This window comes from Rhinichthys klamathensis, unplaced genomic scaffold (genome assembly GCF_029890125.1).
Source record: "Rhinichthys klamathensis goyatoka isolate OS25496 unplaced genomic scaffold, OSU_Roscu_1.1 h1tg000099l_1, whole genome shotgun sequence".
NCBI lineage: Eukaryota > Metazoa > Chordata > Actinopteri > Cypriniformes > Leuciscidae > Rhinichthys > Rhinichthys klamathensis.
Window position 1 is genome coordinate 361195 of NW_026606638.1, and position 19933 is coordinate 381127.

The window sequence follows — 19933 nt, forward strand, 5'->3', positions numbered from 1 at the left end:
AATTATGACTAATTATGCTTTGTCATAATTGATAGTTAACATTGTCAATTTTGACTTTTGACTGTCAACTTTTTGTCAGTTTTCTACTTTTTGTCTTATGACAGTCAAAATTAGTCTTAAATATAATTTTGTCTTCATAATGATTTACCAAAGTATAATGCAAAGTCTTGAAAACCTTATACATGTTGTTTACATGATATTATGATTTATGTGATCTTAAATCTACGGACTAAAAATCCATATAAAAACTTGTTTCAATTTGTTTTATTATATAGATATATACAGGGATATGTACACAGTACAGTATATAAATTTGCCAGGGCTTCTGAATTTGCAACACAGCATGCAAAAAAAAAAAAACCCAACTGTTGTTATTGTGAGTGAATCTTCATTCTTCACCGACCCAGCAGAAATGACTGTCTTGAATTATAAATTATACTGACTGAAAAAAAACACACAAAAAAAACCCTTTTCATTAAAAATGGTAGTTTCCTAGCCCCAAATTTGTTATTAGAGTTCCAACAGTGTCTTCTAAAGAAAAATGTAGTTCCTAAAATATTGTGATGTCAAAACTATGCTTCTGTTGTTCTAGTAAAACATGAAACAATTGAAGTAGCAACTTCTTTACGTGTGTTTGCAATGTGAAGACGGCACAGGACGTGTGAGCGTTATGAAGTGAAACTGACAGGTAATAAAATGAACACCACCACAACACACATGGTCTTAATATAATGCACATATTCACACAGAAGAGCTTCATCATCATCATCATCAGTCCATGTACAGATCACAACAGCAGCACTGGTCATACTATAGTAGCGTTGGTAAAGTTCTGTGTACTCATCAGATGGAGTTGTTAAAGTGGTCGGCTTCGCTCAGGAAACTTAATTCATTGCATTTGATGATTAAAAAAAGATGCACATCTTAATACCTGGAATACTTGGACTGAATTCGTTTTTCCATTGTCAAATATCACTGATAACTTTATCTCTTTTAATGACAAATTTAGCAGACATAATGTTACACGTGCAGGTACAGGGCTTTTTTGACATGGACTTCGTCCAATTGTCAGCCAATTTTTGTTTTCAACCAATGACCGTTTTTATTAACAGACTTTGTTAAAGGGTAAGTTCACCCAAAAATCTAAATTCTGTCATTAATTACTCTCCCTCATGTCGTTCCAAACCCGTACGACTTTCATTCATCTTCAGAACTCAAATGAAGATATTTTTGATGAAATCTGAGACCTTTCTCTCTCCATTAACATTGGCACTCGCATCACTTCATAAAATTGAGGTTAAACCACTGGAGTCACATGGATTACTGTAATGTCTTCACTACCTTTCTGGGGCTTGAAAGTGGTAGTTGTGTCGCTGTCAATGGAGGGACAGAAAGATCTCAGATTTCATCAAAAACATCTTCATTTGTGTTCCGAAGATGAATGAATAACAGGCTTTGAACGACACGAGGGAGAGTAATTAATGACAGAATATTCATTTTTGGGTGAACTAACTCTAATCTGAACTAAAATTTATTACCATTTAATTATTATTATTAATTTAAAAAAAAAACATACCAAAATCAAATGGCACTTTTGGTCTTGTAAAAAAATAATTATTATTATTTTTTGCCATTTAACTGAACATAAATCATACACGCTTGTTTCCTGTAGTTGTTATTTCGTCTCGCACCCATAAAAAAAAAAAAAAAAAAAACGCAGCCAGAAAATGACTTAAAACCATTAGCCCTTTCCATGTTCTTTTGATTTTGATTTAAACCATCCAAATATGATGCTTTGAATATTTAAGGTCAACATGATCAACTTTGGTTCTATATGAAATTCTGTTTACGCCGCACGCAAGACATACATATATTATTGTACCTCTTAATGTGGTACACAAAACACAGGATTCGGTTTAAGACGCCACTTGTAAATCATTAGCATAGTGTGCTTTCATTAATACACAGACAGCAGAATGATGGGTAACCACCTTCTAAAACAGTGCTGTTGCCTTATACTTGACGGAAATCGATCAAATATCAAAAATCAGACCAAATGTAAACTGTAAATATCATCAGATGTGTCTGCAATATCCTTCGGAAAGAAAGAAAACAGAAAAATAAGCAAAAGCATCAGTCCGTTCCAACAAAAGTAGCAGTAGCGTTAAGCAATGGTTGTCAAATTGTTAGGAAGTAAAAGAAAAGATTTGGGAATTTGGAGGATTTCCTAAAGACTGACGTTGAGGATAAGTTGGATACGTTGACGTAGGAGAGAAACAGCGTCGCTTGTGAAAACGTGGGAGGCGGGAATCAAAGTCTCGTGTATTAACTTAACTAATGCAACATACACATAATCTGTATACAAGTATGTACAAAACACTTCAGGAGCGTCTGTTTCCTTCATAGGTCACTGCTTGGAAGAGAAGTAGAGCGGTGTCAGACGAAAGACGGGGAACTTTGGTAGGGTCTGGGAACGGGACAGTCACATTAGTTGATTATCCACTGAGCTCCTCATGGCATCACAAGACACGAAGCATTCCCTCGGTCAGAGACGGGGGTCTCGCTGTGCTCTTGAGGACGAGCTGGACAGATAGCAGTAGTAGGTCAGTATCAGTAGTGTTTCTCCAAGACCTGCAAGCTCGGGCCGAAGATCTGAGGTACAGGTGGAGCGTGTGTTTAGATGTGCACGATGGAGTCGTGAGGAGGAAGTGACATCATGTCTCGGGAAGCTGGCTGATGTCTGTAAAGTTGGTGTCGTTGAGAATGGCACGGATCCGCTCTAATGAGTCCGCTTGCCGGATACGCTCCAGTTGCACCTGCAGGGGTACAAAAGCATTGTATTTGCAGCTGCGCGTGTGTGTGTGTGTGTGATGTGGCGTAACTACAGCGCTTACAATCACACAAACTGCCTTTCCATCCACTTTTTTTATTACATTTTTTCCCAATTTAAAAATAAAAATGTACACTAGTTCCAAACGTTTGTATTAGTTGGTTAAGGTCTCTGCTCATCAAGGATGCATTTGTTTTATCAGAAATACAGTAAAATCAGTGACACTGAAATATTATTACAATACTTCAAATAACTCTTTTCTATTTGAATATATTTTAAAATGTAATTTATCCCTGTGATGCAAAGCTGAATTTCCAGCATTATTACTCCAGTTTACAGTGCCACAAGATCCTTCAGAAATCAGTCTAATGTGCTGATTTGCTGCTCAAGAAACATTTCTTATTATTATCAATTCTGAAAACAGTTATGCTGTTTGATATTTTTTGGGGAAACCATGAAAAAAGGTTTTTAGGATTCTTTGATAAATAGAAAGTTAAAAAGAACAGCATTAATTAGAAATATATTTTTTTTCTTTGTCACTTTTGTTTAAGTGAATGCTTCCTTGCTGAATAAAAATAGTAAACTACAAATATCTTCACATTTTTAGCAGTAATGTAATTACATGAATCACGTTTCAAATTTCCAAATTAACACATGTTTAAAATTACAGCTAAAACTAACAAAATAATCAAATAAACCACTTTTGAATTGGACAAATAAATAGATAAAAACTATTTATTAATTTATTATTTAAAAACGTTTTTTTTTTTTATCAATTCCTCTTTGAAATCTAATCACATTGCTACTCCGAATCCTACAAAATGTTTTATACTAATTTTGGGATATTGCATGAAAAATTCTGGAATTGATTATCAAAAATTGAGGACTTTTTTTTACTTGTATATTTACTTACATACTTATACTTTACTATTGTACTTTTTACTATTGTACTTTTTTCAACTTTCTTTAGTATGTAGTTTTGCAGTTTGGGCATGAAAAAGGTTTGAAAAGTTACAGTCACTCCAAAGCAAGTCATTCTCTATATCAGTGCGCACTGTTTCTGAACTCCCTGAAATGCCTCCATTTGCGCTAGTAGTGTTGAAACTCGCAGTTTATGGTATGCGACATTTCCAAAACACGCTCAGCCGACCAATCAGAGCACATTGTGCTTTTCAGAAGGAGGGGCTTCATAGAGACAGCAAATAAACAGGGCTGCGTTTCCCAAAATCATTGTAGGCCCTGTCCCAAATGGCACACTTCATATGCACTTTCGGCCTTGTGGACTTACAATGGCTGCCGCGTGTGCGTGTCCGTTAAGTCCGGGAGACCGTAGGGTGTCCCATTTGTCATTTTAGGTCTCGGAAGGGTGCTATGCAGTCGATTTGCGCCCTCAATGCACACTTTTGCCGAACCCGCACTGATGCGAGCTCCGCAGCAGACTTCTTCCCGACAGTCAAAGAAGCGTTACGTCACGAAAGTGCGGACTCAGAGGAAGACCGCGGGTGCTTAGGGTGCCATTTGGGACAGGGCCGTAAGCCTAAGTAGATCGTAGAGAACATTGGTGGCAATGGTCTCACAATGCATTTGGGAAACGCAGCCCAGAGCGTGTGTCACTGACAAACTGGGAAGAGAGGTGCAGCAACAATGTAAAATATGTAAAGGTGTTTTTTGAGCATCAAAACCTATTCTAGTAGACCCTAAAAACAAAATCAGGCCTCTTTAAAACATATACACCCACCTGAAGTTTTTTTTTCATTTATTATTTAGTAAGACAACGTACTTCACTATGAAGGAAACATTTAATGAATAAATTCCTAGATATGAATCCATTTTTTTTGCCTCAAGTCATGTGATTAACTCGCTAGGAGCAGAAAATGTGTTGCTCTGGCCAAAGCTGCCATCATCTCCCAGAACAGTCTTAACCTGCTGTGTCGTGCTTCTAGCACTCCATGTTCTACTAGTGAAATGTGTTTACCTGAAGGGTCTGGGACAGCTTGACGAAATCTCTCTGGACCTGCTCGCTGACGTCCAGCTCTGTCTGAAGTCTCTGTGCCTTGTCTTTCTCTTCAAATGCCTGAGTCTCCAAAGCACTCTACAACGCACACATTTTGTCAAGTTTACTTTGACTTTCAGTTTACTTTAAATGTTTGTATAAATAATATAAGCATGAATTATAATCTTTTGTTTGATGCACATCCTGTTGTTTGCATGGACTCCTGCTTATCTGATGATTGATTCATCACATGCACAGGAAGCGCTGAGTAGACTATGAACTTTGCAATGAGGTTTTATGAGAAACATAACTCAAAACTCTGGCAGAGCGCAGTGGTCACAAAAGATTTCACACCTTGCTGCTGAGGGCATCTTTCAACCGTTCCTCCAGACCGTTCTTCAGGCCCTGGACGTTCTCCAGCATCTGTCTCTTCTCTGCCAAGCTGCTCTCCAGCTGTTGTAAAGATCAACAGTCAGTCAACAAGTGCTGAAGCCACACAACAAACACTCAATCCACTTCAGTCCAAAAGTTCATTACTAAAACTCGTTTAGGTCACATTTAAAAGTTGTATTTGTTACACTGTGAACCCAAATGAACAAACAATGAACAACTGTATTTTAAAAAAAAAACTTTTTTAAGATTAATAAATATTGTAACAAATGTATTGCTCATTGTTAGTTCATGGAAAGAAATTAGACCTTACTGTAAAGTGCTACCAAAATCAATAAAACTGGAAATAAATCAAAAATAAAAATAAAAACGAAATACATTTTTAGTAATTTTGTGTGCTTTTGTCGTTTTATTAGTTTAAAAAAAATGTATCAACTTAAATTAAAAACAAAAAATATTAATAATACTAAAACTGACCCCCAATTCTGGTTAATATAATCCAAAGAAAGAAAAACAACAACAAAACCCCATTCTTATTACTGCAACAAAGAGCCAATCATTTTTTGGTATAATAAAAATGTATAATTTTTTTTTTTTTATGAAAAAAAACTATATGAAAAAGCTCCTATAATAATATTGTTAGAAAAATGCTAATATTATGCATAAAAACCACAGAGTTTAAATAATATCAATTATTTCAGTTATTCATATTATTTATTATTACTTAATACATTGAGAATTTTGGGGGGAATTTTCCCTTTTGATTTTCAGTTTCAGTTTCAGATTCCTTTATTAGTCCCCAAGGGGCAATTCAGTTTTACAGCCAACCCATCCATAATAGTTAAATGCATTAACACACAATGTATAAAAGAGAAAAGAAGAAATAAATAACCACATCCACACATACTAGTATCACACTCACACACACGCACACCTGCCACTAACTAAACAGAGCAGTGGAAAGCAAGAGCCAGTACCAGATTTTGGGATCCATTATATCTTGGACATGACATGTTTTTAACCGGTTTTGTGACATTCAAGCCTAAAGACTAAATATCATTAGTATGCCTTGAACTTCTGCCCTACCTGTTCCTTCTCACTCTTCACTCGTTCCAGTTCCGTTTTCAAGCTGGAAAAAGATGCTATAGGATGGAAGAAAGACAAGAACAGAAAAGAAACGGTGTCACATGCTGTTGCTGTGTTGTGTATTAGTCAGACACATGTAGTCAATTTATGGCCAGTTCTCCTATAACAAGGCGAGCGTTCTCCTCAGTAACAAGAGGAATTATTTGCTCAAAGATCCGCTTGTTAGCGCTGCCTGGGCCACAATGAAAATTGAAAAACTGTGACTTGTCAATTAATTAAGCATGACTCTTAAAACATTTTTCAGAAGTAAAAACAGCTGTATTGTATTGTACTGTTTCAATACAATGTAGCATTTTCTAGTACTTTAGCAAGTAACAAAGCACTACAACACCATGTTTAAAAAGAAAAAAACAGCTGAGCGAGTTGAGGTAACAAATGTCCTCACTCTCTTAAGTTCTGTTGAACTGAACTTGTACTGAAAAAATATATAATTTTTTTAACCACATCTTTGCATAGGAAGTTGCTGCACTGCATTTTTTTCTAGACAAATATTTAGAAATACTGTCATTCATTTCCATGTCTTTTACTTAAATACTGTATAGTAGACATGACATACGGTAATACAATATATCGCGATAATGAACATGCACAATATTGTTATTGTGGGCACTGGAAAATACTGTGACGCACCAAACAGCAAAACAATCGAAATAATTCATAATAAGAAATTGTTCAATGTAAACAACAACAATGATGAGAAGCATGGTGGAACCAGTGAAGGAGATGTGCTGAATGTGAATATGCACATTAACTCTCTGACAGTAGATGGCGATGATGGAACAGCAGAAATGCAGCTGTTACCCCGGTAACCCCCGTAAACAAAGCAGCTGTGCTATACTTTCTGTTTCTGAACAATAATGTTTCAAACACCCAATTCAGATGTCTGTATTTGCAATGGTGTTCATTAATTAATTTTTACTTGAATACTTAGACTTAATAGGCTATTTATTTTCAAAATTAGACATTTTTACATTTTCATCTGGACTAACATATCCTAGCCTAGGTATAACTTGAAAATATTCTGATGTTAACATTAGTTAATTTATTAGTTATTAGTAACTTAATTCAATACAGTGATAAAAGCTTCATCAATTATTATTATATGAAAATTTGATACGGGCACATGCATACTGTATATAAATTAGAGTGTTTTCAACTTGTATTTAGTGTAAATTATAACCCTAATTTAAAAAAATTATAACCCTAATTTAAATATCCAAGAACTATTTAAGATAAATATTGCAAAATTACTAAAAATGAATTTATTTTCTGGATTACAGTACATCACCAAATGTTCTTGTTCTGATGGATAAATTTACATCCCACCATAACCTGTTGCACTTGGAAATGTGTCACATTATGGAAGTAAAATACTACTGCTCAAAAGTAAAAATAAAAATAAAATAAAAGTCTGAAAAATTCATTTTTTTCAAATAAATGCTGTTCTTTTGAACTTTCAATGAATCCTGAAACAAAATATCACAGTGTCCACAAAATATTTAGCAACTGTTTTCAACATTAATAATATTTAGAAATGTTTCTTGCGCAGCAAATCAGCATATTGTAATGATTTCTGAAGGATCACGTGACACTGAAGATTCACTTTGCCATCACAGGAATAAGTGACAATTTAAAATACATAAAAATGTAAAACGGTAATTTTAAATTGTAATAATATTTCACAATATTACTGTTTCTACTGTATTTATTCATTAAAACAAAATCCTAACAAACTCAAAACTTTTGAATGGTACTGTATGTTGCCGGTACCGTATGCTTCATGTCGACTTCACCCTTAAACCTGACTCAATTACTTACTTCTTGTTTTCAAAAAGTCTAACTTGACCATAAATAAACTGCTTTAAATTCCAAGCAACTTGACAAGAGTTTCAGAGTAGCTTCCACAACAGAGAAATTGACATGAGTATGCAGATAACATTTCAATTGCACATAGAAGTGTTAGGTGATGCATTTCTATCAAGTTATACACATTTGTAGGAGCACGACCACATTCAAGATTAATTTCTCTTCCAAATGCAGAGACTAACCCAAGGTCACATGAAGTTATATTTGTATTAGTACAGTACACTACACAGCTAAATTAAGCAGTATGAAGTGATAAGGATGTGAATGAGCACACACACACACAGTGCTGATGGGTTTAGGGGTGTGTGTTAGGATGGCATCGGTGGTTCCACTAAAGACAGACACGACCTAGACAAACATACAGTCAGGCAAAGATTCATACCTTCCAGGATGTCTGAACACAAGTCACCAATGCAGGGAGAAGTGGAGGAGAAAAAGACAGTATTGAAATGCAAAACATGAGAGGTAAATAAGTAGATAAATGGAGTTTCACAACCCTTCAATGATTTTAATCAGTTATTGGAAGCTAAACAAAAGGATGAAGGAGTAATTCCTTAAAAGAGAATTTGGATTTAGTAACATTTTTCCAAACCGCTAAAAGCCTCACATTTCAAAGCCTCAATGTAAGCCAGTGTAAACCTTCAGTGCAGTTATTTGATATCACAGTAGTTGTACATTTCATAATGTACTTATTTTGGCTTCAAATTCAAATTCTAAAAGTACACACATATATATATATATATATACATACAAATATATATGAAGAGTTTGGTTCCAAAACGCGATAAACGCCATTTCTAAAAAAAAATTAGTTACTACAAAAATCAGTGTTGTATCTGGTTGGTATTGAAAAGTCAATGTTTAATTTTAAGTAAAATGCGATATCCGCCGTGTTATTCTGTCATGTTTTCTCCCTTTCTTTCCAAACCGTGACAAACGCCAGCCTCCCTTCTCTGCAGAATGCGATATATCCGCTCTCAACCAATCACAACGGACCATTCCACGCAATGTAAACAGTAACGGCAGCACCTTAAATACACCCGGCTTCCTAGTTTTTCTTATCTATTTTGTACTTTTCGATCAACAAACAAACAAAAAAATGAATAATTTTGACGGCATTGATGAACCTGTGGTTGTTTCTGCGGTGGGTAAGAAACATAAGGCATCGAAATCGAATCATTTACGTGAGGAGATTAAGAAGATGAGGCACTCGGGAGGAGAAAAAATGTTTTCAATCTTCTTTACAGTTCTTAATAAAAATATTATACTAATAAACTTACGTTGTTGTGTATTTTCAACAGTTTCAATATGAATTTTTTTTTTATATATTGATTCAATGGATTTAATTGCATTTTGATTTAAAAATTTTTTTGATTTATTGCATTTTGGGGACAAAAATAATCCGTTTTTATAATAAATCTTTGAAAATCAAAACCTGGATTTAAATTTTTTTTTGTTATTATGACCTACAAATGCTATGTGAAAGTTTGAAACAGAAAATAGTGGTTTTCATCTTTCCACTTTCTTGGTAAAGAAAACACACTTTTACTCAAATTAATCTAAATGGATTTATTGCATTTTGGAACCAAACTCTTCATATATATATATATATATATATATATATATATATCAGGCCAGTCAAGTTCCTCCACACCAAACTCACCCATCCATGTCTTTATGGACCTTGTTTTGTGCACTGGGGAGCAGTCATGCAGGAATAGAAAAGGGCCTTCCACAAACTGTTTCCACAAAGTTGGAAGCATAGCATTGTCCAAAATGTCTTGGTATGCTGAGGCACTAAGATTTGAATCCACTGAGCTCTTCAGAACGACCCATTTTTTTCCACAAATGTTTGTAAATGCAAGTGGTCCAATTGAAACACTTGAATTCCCAATACTTTTGCTCATATACACAATTATAGCGCCCAGACGTAAGATTTCTATGACTACACAAATCCACTCACCGATCTCTTCTTTACAGCCCTCTATCTCCAGCTGTAGTGTGTCCTCTAGGTTTTCTTTCAGACACTGCTCTGCCTGAATCTGCTCCTTCAGGAACAGAATTTCAGCCTTCAGCTTCTCCTCCAAATGCTCCGCCGCTGTGCATGCAGAAACAACGTCCTCCCTGTACTGCAACACCAGCTTCTGAAGTTCCTGTGTGGAAAAATGACAAAAAAAGACTATAAAACCGCTAAAAGCTTTTAAGGATTATTCTATATGTCATTTATACAGTCAGTGAAGAATATTCAGTGTTATTTTACGTTTGATTACTTTCTTCAATTATGTACCTGAAAACCTGTTAGACCAACCTGAAAAGAAGTTTATTTAAAGGGGCTATATGGAACTTTTTCCCCAAAATAAACGTAACAATAGCCTTTTTATTTTACCATTTATGACTTAAACATCTCCTGATGAGCATACGGACACCTTGCCCGCTCACATTGGGTGCACCTATAAGCCTGTATCCTATTTTTCCTATTTTCTGTCGGGTCGGATTTTTCCCGCGCTGTCTGCGGATGTGACGTCAAGCGCGTTCATGTTAAACGTTTCAGATCACTCTGCCACCACCGCTAGTCAGCAAGTAGCCTACATTCGCAAGCAGTGACCCAGAAATGGCTTTTTTTCTTCTGAAAAGGTAATACGTGATAAAACTGTTCATTGAAATAGCACTGTGTTGTTTTCAGTTCACTTGTAAATGCTGTTAGTGAAGTGTGCACGTACGAGCGCGCGCTGCGAGAGTGAGCAGAAAGGAAGAGCAGTTCTGTTTTTTGGCCACAGGTGTCAGTCGCGAGTTTAAATTTCAGAAAAACGCATATAGCCTCTTTAATTTGAAAATTTGTTCTATTGTATTTATTTGTGTTGATGACTGTTTACTTAAAGGTGCATTGCGCAACTTTTCATGTTAAAAATACCTGTTTTTCTATCCTATACATCCTTAAAGAACTGCCTGATGGGCTGAATGACCCCTTCTCTGCACACTGAGATTGCCTCTATAATCCTGTACAGTAAAATATATAAGAGGGATTCGGGCTCGAATTTGAGACTGGGCGTGACGTCATGCGCGTTCACGCTCACCAGGCTATGTCTCGCAGGTTTGTGTATTCGCCGCCGCCGCCATTCTCCGCATCAGCGAAGACAACTCGTGCGTCAAAGGTAGAAGATGGATTCAAAGAGACCGGCTTGTAGTCCATTCCAAACCCCAACGCAAACTCCACGTAAAGTAAAGAAAAGAACATTTTTGTCTAGTGCCACCAAAAGGTCCAAATTGGAGTCAGACAGGCGTCGGAGTAAGACGAGAGTTAACCTCAGGAAGGCATTCAACAAATGGAGAGATCTCCGGTCTGCTCTTGGTCTCAAACGGGATCCTCAGTTGGCTTTTTTCTTGATAAAACGGTAAGATATAGCCCAGTCTCTAATGTTTGATACGGCAAATCTATGACAACAAATGACGATGCGTAAAATGTGTAATGCTTTAGCGTAAGCTAGATAAATGTACAATCAGATTTGGTTTTACTACCATTGTCAGTGAACAGGTTCATAAACTAGGAATTGTCTTCGGAAGAATAGTACAACATAAAACATATCCCATAAAAGATGCTAAAGTTACCTATGTTTTTGTGTATGACCTACCGGTAGCCTTGTGTACTTTGCTAACATGATAAGGTGCTCATGTCCTTGACCAACAAGGAAGAACGCCGTTGCATTGGCTATATTTTCTTTTTCGTAAAAAATAGTAAATTGTTCCCGGGAATGTGAATTCGGCGGATTAGCCTGTTTGGCTTTTACAGTAACGTCATAGAGCCATTTGATTGTTTATTACCGTGAGACATTTGAGTGTACTTTGTTGACCAACTGTGTATGGTATGATTATTATTTTGAGCTTTTACAAAGTAATAACTTATATTGTTCATGAACGTGTTTCCATAATAATACACTCTTAAGTGGATACAGTAAACACATAAAACAGTTCAACATACATGGAGATAGATGGAAACAAAAACCGAACTTTTCTACTACCCCCGTTTTCCCCTCACACATAAGTGTGTAATTTACTCAAATGCCTTTCCTTTCATATATTTAAAATGACTTGCAGATTTATAACTTTATTACCTCTGAAGACATTATGACTGTCAACAAAAGATTTGTGCGGCTGATGCTCTTTTGGTTATGAACAGCTCGTGCAAGCGTGCGTGTGCATGTGATCCATGAGCGTGCACATCTCTGGTTGCAGTTTCGCTTGTCGCCAGAGGGGGCACAGTTCTGCAAAAACTCAGAAACCTGCGCTATGCACCTTTAATAATCTTAAAGGGGTCATATAATGCCATTTTTGTACAAGCTAATATGATTCTTTAGGGTCTAAATTAAAACTTTGTAATATACTTTAATTAAAAATTCTCATTAGTATTGTAAGAAAACACTTATTTTACCTGGTCAAAAACAGCTCTGTTTTCAGCACGCCGTTTCAGTGCATATGACTTTAAATGATAATGAGCTTTGCTCACCCCGCCTCTCTGTTCTGTGCTTACACCGTTTGTAACACAATAACACAATAACCATAACGCGTTGTTCAGTATAAACGTGGGATTATGAATTATATTGAGAACGTCGTACATAGAAAACATGCCGTAATGTACCCTGAGTGTAAACCTTAGCCGCATTCATTGTGAAGTGTGCAGCTAGCGATTTGCAAAGATATAAATATTAATATAAAGTTTAATAAAACGTTACACTCACTTCAGTTCTTCTGGAGATTCAGCAGGAACACGAATATCTGGTACCGATCCTTTATTCATGGCAGCTTCTTCCTTTATTCGAGCAGCTTCTTAGCAAATCCAGCTTTATACTGATCCTCGTTTATAAAGCAGTCTGGTGTGAAATGATTCGCGCAAACATGAAAGCATTGACGTTGCTCGTGGGGAATATTCCCTTCGAAAACAAACTCAGCCACTGCGTCTTCAGCGGTTCGGATTTAGGAACATTAAAATGACTGCTGTGTTCGTTATTACACCCAAGAATAGAACACCACAATCGCTTAGACGCCATTCTGCTCATAGACAGTGCTCCAGCATTTCAACAATGACCGCGCCGGTCCGCGCAGACTATGATTGACAGCTCTCACGAGCGAGGGCGGGTCTGTGTTGAAACACTCCAGTCAATCAACAAACGTGGGAGGGGCGTCCGTTTTATTGACGTCACAAAAACGAACGGCTCTATTTGAGGCAGGGGAAAACATATAAGGAGATTAAAACAAAAACACTGGATGGATTTTTATCATTATATGATGGTTGTGTACAGGCACTGCCAACACACATTTCAGTACAATCAACTTGTAAAAGTGCATGTACCATTATATGACCCCTTTAATTATAATTTAATTTTATATACGCTAGTCCTTATTAATATTACATAGGCTAGTTTTTGCTGTAGTAACAAAATTGGAATCGAGAGCTGTGAAATTTCACTGGTACCTGAAATTTGGTGGCATAACCTTATTTATGAAAACAATAACCATTTTAATTAATTAATTAATTAATTAATTACTTTTATGTGTGGTGGGGCAGGTAAATATTTTAACCATTGGCCCGACCTTAAATCCTTAACGTTATACCCTGGCAACTCTCATACGTGCTGTAGTACCTGTACAGTGGTCGGCATGTGAAAGTCCTCTTGCTGCTGCAGCGTCATGTGAAGTCTGTGTTTACCCTGAAGACTCTCATTATCTTTCTGCAGTCTGTTCAGCTCTTCAGTCACCTGCTCCCTGGACTGTAGCAGCACAGCCTGGATACACACACACACACACACACACCACTTAACCTACAAAACCCACTGCAAGCCACAAATGTTTTCTAAAGCATATATCCATTTAAAGTGGAAAACGATCCATTATAAAAGAGGATTTTCAAAGAAAACGGCCAATGAAAATATCAATGTGACCCTGAGAGATTCACTGCGCATTCCTCAGGTAATAACTAACCGACAGAACCCTTTCCAGAGCGATTTATTCTGGGGATCATGTCACACCAGAATTAAGTTTATAACTTTAATAGTGCAACTTCAGATTTCAACCAGATGTGCCTCAAGCAAGCGCAGAGACCATGAACATATTGCAGCCAATAGTGGATGCCAAAAGACACTTTAGAGCATTAGTACATGAAGAAATTGAAAATAGGTCTAGATCTATACCGAGAGGTTCTACATTAGATGTTTTTCAATGGAAAAAACTAAGCATATGCTCTCTCAAGTCCTCAAGCAAACACGTGAATGTTTTTGTGTAGTGTGTAAGTGAGTGTATTTGGTCATACCATCTGTTCCTGGGTGTTCCTCTTGGCCTGGCTGAAGGCCTGTTGGAGAGCGCTTACGAGAGACTCAGACTCCTGAACCTTCTGCTTCAACTCTAAGATCTGTGAGCCAGACGAATGAAAATTACTGAAGTCGTTTGACTTGGATCAACAGTAACATTCAGAGCAGTCTGTGCATTCTTCCCATTTAAACACTGGCTTTGTTTAAAACAGTAGTCAGCAAAGCAATATCGCCTTGTAAGGTACACTAGTGTTAAAAAAGGGTTGATAAGAGTCTTTTTTTTTAAACATTAAAAAATATATATATATCTTATTCTCACCAAGGCTGCATTCATTTGAACACAAATACAATAAAGACAGTAATGTTGTGAAATATTACTACAATTTGAAATAATAGTTTTCTATTTCAATACGTTTTTTAAATGTAATTTATTCCTGTGATGGCAAAGCTGAAATTTTCAGCATCGTTACTCCAGACTTAAGTGTCACATGATCCTTGAAAAATCAGTCTAATATGCTGATTTGCTGCTCAACAAACATTTCTTATTAATATTCATGTTTGAAACATTTGTATTGCTTAATAGTTGTCGTCGTCAATCACGACACTTTTTCAGGATTCTTTAATGAATAAATGCTGTTTTTTTTTAACTTTCTATCTTTTTGATGTGAGGAACCATTTTAAAGATGTAACATTACAGCAGTTTCCTCACTGTATATGATCCTCCAATTACCACATGTGATCCCATCCATGTTTACCCTGTCAATGTGTTTGTGCTTCACTAAATCCATCAGAGAGATCAGCTTTACCTTGGCAGTAGTTTCCTCATTGGCCTGTTTGATAGAGTCCTCTAACTCCTGCCTCTCGCTCATCGCCCGTTCCAGCTGATCGTTCGCCTGCCGCAACATGACCTGAAGCTTTTTAACCTGAAGGCAGAGGAAGTTCACTGTGTTAAAATTACTACAGATAATCCTTTTGAATAATTTCAATAGGGGTCTTGTACGTGATTTTAAATGGAACAAAAAGTCAAACCTGTTCTCTCGTCTCGGCCTCTTGTCCCTGCATGACCTGCAGCTGTTTCTCATAATTAGAGCACATATCACATCGGCGCCCCAACTTCCTTCCAGCGTTCTTCAACTGAGGTGAAACAACACCAAAAACAAGCATAAAATGTGTTATGAAAGGTTGGCATATTTGCTGATCCATTAAAAACAATCGCATGCTACATTGTCACGTGAACTTGTTACATGGCATGTTTAATTCAGAAAGCAGTGTCGGCTTATCCTCTCACACTTTATCACCTAAAGTTCACAAATCTTCATCACACTGATTCAAACAAGTAGCTAACTTCTGAGCTTGTGACATTTTTTAACAACTTACAAGAACCAGCTCAAGAGTCATTTGTCATTTGAATTGAACTATACTACTGGTTGTGCTTTGTTTCTGATTCACCAAAAATAACCAGCTCGAAAGATTCATATGTTTATGAAATGAATGCCCTGTCCAAATACCCACACTTGCGGTCTTGGCCACTTGAGACAGGAAGTGCGTGCGAAGTTTATTTTAAAAAGCAAAGTATTGAAAATAAAAATAAAGCTCTGTAAACACTTGCTTTTTTTGTAAGACTATAAGTGTGTCACAATGGGTAATCAAAAGTTCTACACACACTTGCCGTCTTCACGCCTACTTGAACACTTGGGCCAAATACAGGAAATACGTCATGCAAGTAGACAAGTGGTCAAGTGCAAAGACCGCAGTGTGGGTATTTTGGACAGGGCAGAACTACACTGGTTGGGTTGGATTTCTGATTCACTAAAAAAAAACCCAGCTCAAAACAGTCATTTGTTGGTGAATGAAACCCACATACTAGTTGTGCTTTGTTTCTGATTCACCAAAAAGGACCGGCCAAAAATAGTAATTTGTTTGCACTTTGTTTCTGGTTCACTAAAAAGAACCAGCTCAAAAGAGAGCCATTTGTTTGTGAAATGAACTACACTGGTTATGTTTCTGATTCTTCAAAAACAACCGGCTCAAAAGAGTCATTTGTATGCGCTTTGTTTCTGATTCACTAAAAACAACTGGTTTAAAAGAGTGTAGGTTTCTTATGGCCATATAAAAGCATATGTAGCACAAGTAGGTCCTACATAAATCCAAAAGAACTGATATACTGCACACAGTATAAATACTGCGTCATTCAAAAATATTACAAGCAATATGGATGGTTTTTGTTTGCTATTCCAAACAACCTTAAGTCTTCTTTTAGATCACACAGAGTTCAAACTAGACCTCTCAGTCATCGAATATGAAGAAATAAACAAAAACAGCAATTCAAAGCATTTACTATCTGACCTCTTGCTGGAGCAGATTCCACTCGCTCTCGCTGACCATTCGGTAGCCAGTCGGAGGCAGGTAAGCCGTATCGGTCATATGAGAGATGCTGGACAGGAGTGATGCGGTCTCCTCCTGCTCTGGGGTCATGGCCTTAATGGCCTTCTCCTGGTCCTTGGTGAGGAGGAAGTGTCCCGGGTGGAGGGATGATAAGGAGGAGTTGTCCATGCTGTCAAAGCCCACACAGTCTGCCCCCACTAGAGGACCAAAGTCTGACTCGTCCAGCTGGCTGGCGGACTTGGCCTTGTTGTTGTGTCCGCCCAGACCGTGAGGCTGTAAGGTCCCTCCTGAAGAACCAAGACTGTCTGTGGACTGAACCCTCCGAAGCCCGTCTTTATAAGGGTCAGAGCCGTCCGGGCGGCCCGGGGTGTCTGCGTCCAGAGAGTGCAAAGAGCTGTGGATACTGTGGCTGAGGTGGGACTGAGATCAAAAAGAGAAAGAGAAAACAAGATGCCCTGAAAGATGCTTTAAGATAAGATAAAGAACTTGTTACAGTTCATAGTAGTGATGCACCAAAATTTTGGTGACTGAAAACGAATTTGAAACCGAAAAAGTTTTGGAGGGCTGAAATCATTAACAGAAACGGTGACATTTAATTAATGCTTCTCCGATGGCACGTTTTGCCTGTGTCAGAGTCTATTTTGTGCACACAACGTGGATAAGCTATAAGAGATAAATCCGCTAGGACACTAGGGCTGTGGACAATATAATTTTCATTTTAGTGAACTTTTTCAGATATGTTATATGTCTTTTTGTGAATGTAAAAGGTTTAAGATCAAAGTGCACAATATATGCAGTTGTTGTCTCCCAAAGAAAGAACCGATTCAGAAACGAACTGCCTAAAACAAGTCATCAGTAATTCCAGTCTTACTTCCTGCACAAACCTACTTAAGTTTGTAAAAAAATTGCATAATGCCAATGTCTACTTTAATCCACAAACACTGTAGTTGTAGCTAAAGCCTGGAAGTTTAGTTTGTGTTGTTGACATGTTGATGAGACACTATCGCGGTTGCGTTCACATGACATTGCTGTGCTGCGCGGTCGTGAAAGTTTATCATTTGCATGCGTTTTTAAACATTGCTGTTTAAAAAAAAATTCTCAACTGTTGATGCACAATAAGCAGTGAAAGAGAACTTATGTTGTTATATACTGGCGCTGTCTGAGAGACGCGCGCACATAAAGGCCGCTGAGAGTAGATCGCATGAATAACAAACCGAATAATTTTTGCCGCCTAATTGGGCTTGAAAGGTTAAATACACATACTTATGTGTCAAAATGCCTGTTTTTGCAAGTATCCTCTTAAGCACTGTTGTTCATGTCTTAAGTGAACATAAACAGTTGAGAAAGAAAACACGTGAATGAATATATTGGATCCATACATTGGGTCTTAAAGTGACAAAAATTAATATCCCTGCTGTTGTCTATTTCATCATTAATGTAAAAAAAAATCAAAAAAAATCTCACTGCTCTTGACTGAATCACTTTGGTAACTTTAATAAGAATAAATGTATATTTACTAGTGCTGTCAAACGATTAAAATATTTAATCGCGATTAATCGCATTAATGTCATAGTTAACTTGCGATTAATCGCATTTAATCGCACATTTTAATCTATTCTAAATGTCTCTTGATTTGTTTTTGTCCCATTATTTTTTCTCATTTTAATGCTCTTATCAACATGGAAAAGTGGATCGGCTTGCTTTGTGCAAATGTTTTTTATTGAAAACAACATTGGCATATATTGTGTTCAATTTCACACTAAAACATTCTTACTTGGAGCAAATAATCTCTCACACAATGTAACACTGTCCATCAATAAAAGGGTGAAAGAAATACTGACGAGGTCCTGATATTGACGAGGGGGCGGAGAATTCGCATCAGCTGTGTGCGTGTGTGTGTGTTTGGCCATCATCAAGTGGTGTTTCAGACTGGACGTGCTGCGATGACGATAGCTCAGTTCACAACGACAAAACACACAGATCACTTTGGTCTTGTCAATGGAACCATTTGGCAACTTTTTAAAAGTAAACTTTCCATTCAGAATCTTATTGGCATCCATTTCGGCGTCTCGCGCTCGTCATCCACTCAAAACTGGACGTTTTGAACGTTCCTATAACATTCAGAAATAACGTTTTTATAACTTAATGGGAACGTTATGAAAACGTTCTTATAACCTAAAATTGTTAGCTGGGGAAGAGGAGAGATTCGCGATTGCACTGAACACGTTTTAAGTGCAGGCATATTCTCTGAGCGAGCCCAGAGAAAATTCTTACAAGAGCAGCGTGTATCTGAGAGCGCGCGACTCGAGCAGAGAGATTCGCGCTCGCGCATCTGGCTCGCAAGCCCAAAAAAAGTGTGTGCGGCGTGCCTGTTGTTTTGTTTCCGGTCTAGCTAGATCCGCTTGCGCTTTCAAAACGTCCATGCCGCGTCCTGTTGCAAAAGCATGTGAAAAAAACCAGCAAAGTTTGCTAGGCCAAAAAGACCGTTAATCGCACGATAAAAAAATTAACGCCGTTAAAATGGGTTTGCGTTAACGTCGTTAATAACGCGTTTAACTGACAGCCCTAATATTTACACAATGAAGACTGCAGTTTTTTTTTAATACATTTTCTTTATATAATTAGTTATTATACACTCACCTAAAGGATTATTAGGAACACCTGTTCAATATCTCATTAATGCAATTATCTAATCAACCAATCACATGGCAGTTGCTTCAATGCATTTAGGGGTGTGGTCCTGGTCAAGACAATCTCCTGAACTCCTGGCATGGTTGTTGGTGCCAGACGGGCCGGTCTGAGTATTTCACAATCTGCTCAGTTACTGGGATTTTCACGCACAACCATTTCTAGGGTTTACAAAGAATGGTGTGAAAAGGGAAAAACATCCAGTATGCGGCAGTCCTGTGGGCGAAAATGCCTTGTTGATGCTAGAGGTCAGAGGAGAATGGGCCGACTGATTCAAGCTGATAGAAGAGCAACTTTGACTGAAATAACCACTCGTTACAACCGAGGTATGCAGCA

The 19933-nt window shown here is 37.3% G+C and overlaps 1 protein-coding gene across 2 annotated transcripts in view; it reads right to left on the minus strand.

The window, feature by feature from the left end:
* Positions 1-2583: 2583 nt before the first annotated feature.
* Positions 2584-19933, minus strand: part of rabep1 (rabaptin, RAB GTPase binding effector protein 1) — a 31653-nt gene continuing 14303 nt past the window's right edge. The window contains exons 9-18 of one of the 2 annotated variants that reach the window (XM_056252891.1): positions 16871-17329; positions 15554-15658; positions 15331-15447; positions 14527-14625; positions 13862-14002; positions 10189-10378; positions 6300-6355; positions 5178-5276; positions 4806-4922; positions 2584-2816 (exon numbers count right to left, since the gene is read on the minus strand). In XM_056252891.1, the coding sequence (XP_056108866.1) occupies positions 2715-2816; positions 4806-4922; positions 5178-5276; positions 6300-6355; positions 10189-10378; positions 13862-14002; positions 14527-14625; positions 15331-15447; positions 15554-15658; positions 16871-17329 (1485 nt within the window). In that variant the 3' untranslated portion in view covers positions 2584-2714. Of the gene's footprint in view, positions 2817-4805; positions 4923-5177; positions 5277-6299; positions 6356-8327; positions 8620-10188; positions 10379-13861; positions 14003-14526; positions 14626-15330; positions 15448-15553; positions 15659-16870; positions 17330-19933 lie in introns of those variants that run through there. The other variant, XM_056252892.1, reaches the window with a different exon arrangement.